Source organism: Mytilus californianus, unplaced genomic scaffold, assembly GCF_021869535.1.
Source record: "Mytilus californianus isolate M0D057914Y unplaced genomic scaffold, xbMytCali1.0.p SCAF_5, whole genome shotgun sequence".
Classification (NCBI taxonomy): domain Eukaryota; kingdom Metazoa; phylum Mollusca; class Bivalvia; order Mytilida; family Mytilidae; genus Mytilus; species Mytilus californianus.
In genome coordinates this window covers 18,005,142-18,015,582 of record NW_026262701.1, presented here as the reverse complement: position 1 = coordinate 18,015,582, position 10,441 = coordinate 18,005,142, and the positions used below count along the sequence as shown (strand labels likewise).

The 10,441-nt window shown below is 30.8% G+C and overlaps 1 protein-coding gene across 1 annotated transcript; it reads left to right on the top strand.

The window, feature by feature from the left end:
* Window positions 1–2,041: 2,041 nt before the first annotated feature.
* LOC127701070 (intracellular coagulation inhibitor 3-like) lies at window positions 2,042–3,311 on the top strand. Its single transcript, XM_052204864.1, has one exon. It carries the CDS (start codon window positions 2,052–2,054, stop codon window positions 3,189–3,191), a length of 1,140 nt encoding a protein of 379 aa, XP_052060824.1. The 5' UTR covers window positions 2,042–2,051; the 3' UTR covers window positions 3,192–3,311.
* The last annotated feature ends 7,130 nt before the right edge of the window (window positions 3,312–10,441 follow it).

Here is a 10,441-nt window from a genome sequence, read left to right as displayed (position 1 = left end):
TTTTCCCGACAACTTTTTAAAACCAAACCTCCAAAAGGAGTTCCATAAACTATCAATATTTTTTAGCTTATTTTGTTCCTTAACTAATGCTCTTCTGACTTACAATATCAATTTCAAATTCTAGATTTTTCTAATTTCACTTAAGTACATCCTTAAGTATCAATTCTAGTTAAACATTTGTTGATGGGGGAAGTTATTTTAATTTTATTCTTTTTGCATGATTCAGTTTATAAAATTGAAAGATATTGGTATGTTTTGATCATGATTGATGAGTAATTTAGTTCTTAGGATAATTATATTGCATATTATAGTTATATAAAAAATTACTATTTGTCGATTAGGAAATTATGTTGGAAATGATATCAATAATATGACATGATCCCTGACTTTCAAATGTTTAAGTTTAGGCACTAATTGTGAGTGAATCAAGAGAGGCAATTCGGACGTACACAATTTATACAGCGTTATTTTCATTGACTTCAGTTAAAACCAAAAAGAAAACTAGTAAAATAAATATAGTGTGTTTTTGATTATTGTTTTAACAAGAGAACAAGGAGTCATCAGGAAACAGCTCTACGAAAGAATCTTAATGACATTCTATTTGATAATTTTTCATTTCCATCTCCATATTTCTAACTTCCAAATAATAATAATAATAATAATAATGATAATAGTTATAATTGATTTAGCAACAATACATTAATCTGATGATGAAGGTCGAATATTGAATGATTGTTTGCTATTTGTAGGAACAATTAAGTAGACATTTCGAAGATCCAACTAAACATTTCTTAGTTTCGAGTTGACAATTCTCAGTTCAAAGTTTACTTTTCCGCATTCCAACATGGAACTGAGAAATGTCACGTTAGAGTTTAAAATGTCATGTTAAAAGTAAGAATTGTCAACCTTGAACAAACAAAATTGGAAATGAGAAATGCCAAATTAGCAATGAGAGATTTGAACAACAGGATGTCCTTGGTGGTCTTTCCTGTATTCATAAGCCCGTTATCGGACGTATTATGGAATACCGTTGTCCGTCCGCCTGTCCATCGTCAACACTTCGGACAATAACTCAAAAGCTCTTCCATCAATTTTCATTAAACTTTAATGAATTGTGTCTGTCTATTGACGTAAGCTCCACTTCGATTTTCATAAATTTTATATCTAACGTTTCCGAGTTATGTGATTTTATTCATAGAAAAATGGGGGATTTTCCAGTTTTCTGATTATAACTCAAAATTTCTGTGTACAATTTTCATGAAACTTTAGTGAATTTTCATGAAACTTTGGTGAATTGTTTATATATATTTACATAAGTTCCCTTTCGATTTTTTAAAAAATTCTGACTTTTAAGTTTTGGAGCATTGGGGCCTTAAAAAAAAGAGAACTTTCCAATTTTCTGAAAATAGCTCAAAACGCTCTAAGCAGTTTTCATTTGTTGACTTATTTTTATCCATTGAAATAAGGTTCCTTTTTTTTTTTATGTATTTCTGATATTACACTGCATAGTTGTGGAACTTAATTCGTTGCAAAAATCGTTGAAAACTGTCAATTATTCACACTTGACGGTTATAGAATTTTATTTGTTCAAAAATCGAGACCACTTACTTAGTTAAACTTGAGGTTGCCTTAATAGTGCCAACTTATTTATGTTTTATGTCAATGGGTACCACTGTGTTCCTCTTCTTTGTGGGGGGTCTATTTGAGCAGTGTTCACAGTATTTCATATAAATTCGTTTTAAGCATAAAGACGGGCAAACATGTTGACACGGCGCAGCTGTTTATTTCAATTGTATGTCAGAAGAAAAACATTTTTTCATATTGTCGACTGGCGACCCCATGACATTTTATACATTACGAATTTAGAACGGAAGTCAGTTAATCCAAATTGGTCATTTGAGCAGAAACCTTGTATTATTTTGATCGAAACTTTTTCATGTTTACATTGGATTTGCATTTCTGTACATATATATTTCTTTATATATAATGGTGTCTGCAGTAAAGATTACCTTAGTATAATATTTTCTTCTCTATTAGAATATCTGTTGGCTATGTTGGGTGATATTCCTCCTGACTTTCAACAAAGTTTAATCAAGTTCTCAGCATCTTTGTATAAAGGATTTAACAAAACAGAGAGTGTATGTATGTCACCTTATAGCATCACGGCTGCGTTTCTGTTGTTGATGATTGGAGCAAGCGGACGGTCAAAGCAACAACTTTCCTCGGCTATTTTTCAAAATAGCTCATTTTCAGACGAGGAAAAATTGAAATATTATAAGTCACTACATAATAATATTATTGAAAGAGCTGGCATTAATGTTGATTTGGCTAGTGCTAATAGTCTGTTCGTAAGCGATCAATTCACAGTATTGCAAAATGTCCGAGAAAATGCAAGACGATATTTTGGAGCCGATATTAGTATAAAGGACTTTACAAAACCTAAAACATCTGCATCTGAAATGAATAGATGGGTGTTAAAACAGACTAACGGCAAAATAAAGGATTTGATTAAAGAAGAATGGTTTGACACAAATACTATAATGTTCATTATAAATGCTATATATTTTAAAGCCACGTGGTTGATGCCATTTTCTCCAAGTTCCACGAGAAAACAAAACTTTTACCTCCCGAACAACAAAAAGATTAAAGTTGACATGATGCAAAAAGAGCTAGTATTTCCCCTCTTTTTTCGAGGTTTGCATTTCTCTGCTATAGCGTTACCATTCAGGGGTAGAGTCTTTGATATGGTCTTCATTTTACCAGATGCTACGGATGGGCTCCCGAATATTGAAGAGAAGATAACTCCTGAGTTTCTAAACGATATTTCTGCTGGATTTAAACAATCAGTTTTAAAAATTGCTATTCCAAAATTTAAGTTGCAGTCCGAGTTTGATTTAACAAAAGAACTACCTAAACTTGGAGTGAAAGACATTTTTGGATATAAAGCTAACTTTTCAAATTTAATTATTGAGAGAACACAAGGCTTACACGTCAAAGTTGCTGTTCATAAGACTGTCTTCAACATGAACGAAGCAGGTATAGAGGGAGCAGCTGTTACAGCAACTAGGTTTGGTTTAAGAATGAGCATACCGTCGGGGTTCACTGCAAATAGACCATTTTTATTTTATGTTAGAGATATTAAATCTGGTCTTATTTTGTTTATTGGTCGATTCCATCCACAACTCAAATAATTAAAGTTTTTTTTGCAAAACGACAGTAGAATAATTTGTAAACAACATTGTATACTTTCAGTAGCATTTGAAGAACGTCCTTGACGGCTATTGCATTAAATAAATTGTTCCAATAAAGTTTCATATGAAAGTGATAAGGTATCATTCATTTCCATTTTATATGTCCTATGCCTATATCAAATGGCAAAATCAAAAGCTCAAACACTTCAAACGAATGGAAAACAACTGTCATATTCCTGACTTGTCACAGACATTTCCTTATGTAGAAAATGGTGGATTAAAACTGGTTTTATAGCAAACTAAACATCTCACTTGTATTACAGTCGCACAGAATTCCATTATAGGTACAGCAGTCAACATTGTGTTATAATCTTAATCACTATAAAAACAAATAACTATTTCAACAAAAAAAAAAAAAAAAATGGCGTATAGACACTCTATAGACAAAGTACATCAGCAAAAATGAAAGACAAGAACACAAAAAAGTCCATAGCACAATAACACAATGGCGGGCGGGATGTATAAATACCGAGCCACGCCAAAAGTATTTTACCAAAAATAGACTAAACAGTAGGGTTTAGAAATATACAAATACAAATGAAAAGAACACTATAACACGTAATTTAGATAATAAAAAATGTCAGTACCTAGAATCTATACTTCAAGACCATAATGTATTATTTTTAAAGTTGATACGGGATACGGAATATTTATCTACAAGGTCTTGGTATCTTCCGATGAACTGTTTTAGAAAAAGGACGAGACGTTTTTTGACATAACCCTGCTTCATCAAACTTCCTACTCAGACACTGGTGACGTTTTATAAAGTCTTAGTATCAGCTGAAATCTCTTGAATACCGAATGAGTTGGGAAACGTATATCCTATATTCAGGTGAAGTAGGTATCTGTATTACTGAAAAAATATTACATCAGGGTTTTCGATATCACAAACTAATCAAAACATATACTAAATTCTATCATCAGTACAAGGACATCATTCGTAAATATAAATCAACATGCAGACATCTTATACGGTCAGGTATTTCACATCCAATCTTTTATGGTAAAATTCTATACAAAGCACAAAAATATCGACATTCACCTCAAAAGCTAACCAAACCTTTAAACAGACTTATTCAGAAGGGATATAGTTAATTACGATACTGTTGTCTGGTCATTAAAGATGGCATATTTTGGTATTAATATTAATTACCTCATAGGGTCTTTGCATCGGAAATAAACACATTTATTCTAAAACCAGTTGTTGGCATGATATGGGTTATGTTCTTCTCATATATTTTATGATGATATGATACTTAACACCTAACGGGAGGGATTGTGCTTGATTTTCATATGATGAAGACATAACCTTTCAATCAGTTTAATTGAGGTCTGGATCTGGCATGTCAGTAACTACTAGTAGTCTTTTGATAATTTATGTATCATTGTCATTTTGCTTAGTTTCTTTTGTTACTTATTCTGACATCGAACTCGGACTTCTTTTAAACTGAGTTTTACTGTGCGTATTGCTGTGTGTTTGTTTTTCTACGTTGGCTAGAGTTATAGGGGGAGGGTTGAGATATCAAAAAACATGCTTAACCCCGCCGCACTTTTGCGCCTGTCCCAAGTCAGGAGCCTCTGGCCTTTGTTAGTCTTGTATGTATTTTAATTTTAGTTCATTTATATGTATTGGAGTTTAATATTACGTCCATTTTCTTTGAACTAGTACACATTTTTGTTTAGGGGCAAGCTGAAGCCCGCCTCCGGGTGCGGGATTTTCTCGCTCTGTTGAAGACCCATTGTTGGCCTCCGGCTGTTTTCTGCTCTTTGGTCGCGTTGTTGTCTCTTTTACACATTCCCTAGTTCCATTCTAAATTTTATATTGCTGCTAAGGGGAAAGGGGGGGGGGGGGGGAATTTATAATTTCAAAATTACAATTGTCTCGTTTGTCAGAGATTCTGGTAAAAGGTGAATAAGGTAAACTGTAAAATAAATTACTTGCGTTGTACGCTTGATATATACTACGAATTAACGAAATATGGAGAAATCGTCAAAAATACATCGAACCAACAATAAAAACTACACGTTATCAAACTAGATACATACACACCAGCCCCACATATGAAACAACTATTCGACAAAAGCCAAAAGTCCATATCGTAAGAAAAACCAACCTATGAATAAATTAAGGAGACCAAACAAAAAATGTTACAAAATATCAAACTGACAAAAATCATAACAAAAATAAAAACCTATGACAAGATTTGTGCCATTTCTGAGGAGTTTTGGTTTACAAATTCCTCTGATATTGACACCAAAACTTGATTTAAAGTCTCCATGTTTATTAATTTAAGAACACATTTTCCTTTGAATCCACTCGGACGATTGAAATAAAACAGTGAAAAACCCGATGACGTTGTTAACATTATAGATTCGGTAGTATATTTTGTGAACCGAGTAAAAATTCGATGAAAAGTCTTTTTCGGTTGAAAAGAAGACAAGATTTTGTTTACGACCGGTGCATTATGTCTGTTGTCATCTGTAAAACAGATATTTCAAAAACGGTAACAAATCTTGATGAAATATTTTTCAAATATCATAACATTAACGTACCTATTTGTTTGCACCAGATGCGCATTTCAACAATAAATGTCTTTTCAGTGATGCTCGAGACTAAAATATTTGAAAATCAAAAAACTTATCCAAAAAAAATGGAGGGATTATAAACCAAAAAGGACAAAAAGTATAGCCAAAGCCGGGCAAGGAATCAGAACAAAGTATGAGAGATATATTTTTTAATCCCTTGTTGAGTAGATTTATGGTTAGCAGTCGCCCTGTCCCTGCTCTACCAAGGAACTCAAATTTAACGCAAATTAGGCTCAAACATTGCAGTATCGTATCCACCTGGTAACTTTACTATATAGCTGGTTATCTTTATATCAAATTAAATGAACGATCAAATTCAAATGGATCAGTGGACGTCATCTGCTAGTATATAGCGGAACATTGAAGTTAAAAAACTCAGGAGTGACGTCAGTTTCAATGAATAACAGAACAATATCGAAAGAAGAAGTTGTGGTATTATTGCTAATGAGGAAACTACTAGAATCTACCAGAGTTCAAATGACGTGGATATTAACAGTTATAGGTCATCGTCCTTCATTCAATAACGAAAAAAATCGCACAACGTATAATAAGCCATTAAAGACCTGGATGAAAAATGAGAAACAATTCAAACATGAAAACTATAGTCATTATTCATAACAATACAATTTGCAAAAAACAAATATGACAGACATGAAACAACGACTACCACTGTACTCTTAATCGGTGCTTTGTGTTATTGTTTTTATATCAGTTGATTTTGTTCCTCGGACCGATCTCTTGAGTTAAGCCAATTGCAACTGGTGTTAACAGTTTGATCTTATGTTGTGCTGTTACATCACTGTCCCAGATTAGGTAGGAGGGTTGAACGCTCACAAACATGTTTTACACTTTCACATTATATGTGTGTCTGTCTATAGTCGGGAGTCTGTAATTCAGTGGTAATAGTAGGTTCATGTCTGTCATATTGTTTTTCGTAAATTGTATTGTTATTAATAAGATCTTTGGTGTTTGAATTATTTCACATTTTTCATGTCGAAGTTTTTTTATAGCCGACTATACGGTATGGGGTTTTTCCTTTGTTGAAGGCCGAATTGTGACCTATAATTACTTATGTCCACTTTATTTGAGCTCTGGTAGATAGCTGTCTCATATTTCTGCATTTTGGTTTTCATTTTATTTTATTTGACAACAAATTGCACTTCTGCTGTTAACAATGTTCTTCATTAGTCCAGCATTCCAGTGAAGAGTCCCTGTTTGTTAATACCAGAATCCAGGGTTGTTTTCTGGTAAGTATCATAATATTAAATATGTTAGTTTGAAATACATTTTAATAATAACATTATCAGCAATTAAATAAACAAATATATATCAATGAGACTTATTTATTTAACAATTTACTATTTATTTGCGTATTGTTTCCGGATAATCTTTATATTTCTTCCGTTAACATGTTAATTTTTTTGAACTATCAAATACCTTCCTTGTTTTCAAACAGAAATGGTCTCACCGGCTGACTTTAAAAAAAACGTGCTTTAGCCTATTCACAGGTATGTCTGAATAAAAAAATATTTGTAGTTTAAAGAAAATTAAGATTCTATAAATCTTTCATTTTGTAATCTTCTATTTTTAACGATAAAGAGTCCCGTTATCAATCATCACATGGAGCGGTGTAAGGTAAAAATTATATCACTTAATCAATTCCAGATGTGCAATTTATAAAATTTATCTATTCTATTAATTTATTAATTCATTTATTTTTGCTAGATCGTATACTTTTCATACAAAGAAATTATTATAACAATTTGGCAGTTTTATCTAGTATACATTTATAATTTGTATTCTTACACTTTGCCTGTAGTTTGTAACTATTAATTTATTCTGCTTTAAATACAGCATATACATTTATAGATTATGTTTTCTGTTCAGACATGTAATTGGCTTTGTATATACAAAACATCGGTATTGTAAGCAAGTAATAAATCTAATAATATTGTTCTTCATTTATTTTATAACCCCATACTAAATTCTTCAATGTAAGAAACTAATATTAATAATCAGTTTTTTAAGAAGATTTTTTTTATTTTACTCCAGAAATCATATAGAAAATGATATCTAAGAAACATGTGATCATAATCCTCAGTGGTATTGCAATAACGACAATTTGAAGAATTGCATATATTCCACTGTTTTAATAAAGTTTTACCTAGGTAGAATAAAGTGTAACAATTCCCAACAAAACACATAATACTTATTTTCTTTGAAATAATGATGAATAAATTTTAATATATTACATGTTGAACTCTTGATATACTCAATGTTTTACACTGTTTTCCATCGGTTGAAACCAACAGGTATTTCAATCCCATTCTGAATAAATATGTTATAAATTTTCTTAGTGTCTACATTTTCTAATTTTTCTATATAATTACAATTCTTATTAACGAATATTTCGTAATTTGTTTTTACTTTAGTTCTTTGAATTTTCTTGTTGTAAAGTATTTTGCCATTCTTTGGGGGAAAGCTTTCTTTCATTGGAAAATGCTGACATCCAATTATATTTCATCTTGAGCTTTTGTAAAATATGTTTCTCCAATATGTTACCGTTTTAATCTATAATGTCGTTAACATAAATAATATTACTATTTATCCAGTTTTGAAATAAAAGGCATTTATTTTTTATCTTGAAATACTGATTTCCCAAAATAACTTGTGGACGAAAAGTTTTTTGACTGCTCTAATTTTGTTTTGTTTTTTACCCATGCTTTTGCTATATTCAAATAAAATTCTGGCAGCAGATTAAAACCTGGAATTGAGTTAATACCATTAATGTTCGTATGAAAGGTAAGGAAATTATTGCCAAATTTATTGAAATAAAATAATGGTTTAACTTTCCAGTTGGCTAAATCTTCATATATTAATCTTTTAATCCACCCAATTTTGATAGATTCTATGTATTTATCTATGTTAATCATTCTTAGATCACCATCTAGCAATTCATAGCTTAATACTTTACGTTTAACGTTTTCTACTTTGCTTTTCCATAAAAAAATGATAAATAACTTTTTCTATGTGCGAAACGGATGCTAAAAAGTAATATTTGGTATAATCAGTGATTTGATAACTGTTATTTTTTCCAACATTGTTAGATTTTTTTTCTCCAAAGTTTAAATAATCTTTTCAGATTTTTCTAATTGTTTTTCAGCATTGAGTTTTTGACACACATTTTTATTAAAACCAAAAAAAAAAATTACCTTAAGGTTTTACTGGTTATATATTCAAAACTTTTGAAATGTCTTTTCGTGTTTTTAGAAAAAAAAGTGTGGTGTCATCTGCAAGTTGTCTGATTTTTAATGAATGTATTTTTTAATTTATGTTAATTCTAAAGCGTTTAAGATTATGTTTTTGCCTTATCTTACAGGCTAATATCTCTACAGCAATAACGAAAATTATTGCACTGCACGGACATCCTTGTCGGATCCCACGATGAATGCTGATGTGTTCAGATATCCACCCGTTATTTATCACTGCGCTTGTGATGTCTGTATATAAAGTTTTAATCCATTTAAGAATAGAATTTTGAAACCCATTGTTTTTAAAGCGGAAAAACATAAAATCCCATACTAAAGAGTCAAATGTTTTAGAGAAGTCTAAAAAAAAGTAGTACCCCTTTATATTTAATCTTTCCGCATAATCAATTATATCCTGGATTTGTCTAATGTTATAACCTAAATATCTATTTTTGACATAACCATTTTGATCTTTATGAATAATATTTGGTAAGATATGTTTAAGGCGCTGAGCCAATGAATATGCAATTAATTTGTATCAATATTCAATAAAGTTATGGGTCTATAATTATGTAAACAAAATACATCATTCTTTTTATGGATTATAGAGATGAATCTTAATCTTTTAGAACAAGTTAACGCCCCTTTTTATATGAATAATTAAATGTAGATACAGCAAATTCTTTTAATTCTTCCCCAAATTTTTTTATAGAACTCTACACTTAGTCCATCAATTCCAGGTGATTTGTTCATTTTCATCTTGAATAATGAATATGTGCATTCTTCAATGGTTAAAGTATCCTCCATAATATCACTTTCTTGTGTATTTAATTCATGGTCAATATTTGTATCATTAATATAATTATCTATGGATTTCATATCTGTACTATTATAAATAATTTGATAGAATTCTTTTTCTGTTTGTATTGAAATTCAACACAACTGTATTTGTATTGTTTGTAATGTTGCTGTTTGAAATCTACAATTAAGTAAATCAACCGAAATCCAGAACTTAAAATGGCATATTTTTGCATTAGTAGGTTAAGAACGATTCCTGTTATTAAGTGCGTTGTTGAAACATTAATTTATTATTTTGCACGTCCTTTTGTACCGTTTTTTTTTAGAAGTCACTAATTGTCTTGATTTATATTTCTTATTTGTATCTTTCTTCATTTAAATCTAGTAGACTAAAAGGAGTGGTTCATAGAACCATTATATATATGATCAAATGCATCGTTATCGAGTATCCCGAAGCGTACAAATATTTGGCCTTCCAGTAAGCGCTTTGTGTTCCAAATTCCCTTGATTTTTAAATGATTTTTGGAAGTTAAAAGTGTATGTCCAGTCTGTCGTTCA

Bases quoted from the DNA above. Each gene is read 5' to 3' on its own strand.
- LOC127701070 (XM_052204864.1), top strand. From the start codon at position 2,052: ATGTTGGGTGATATTCCTCCTGACTTTCAACAAAGTTTAATCAAGTTC.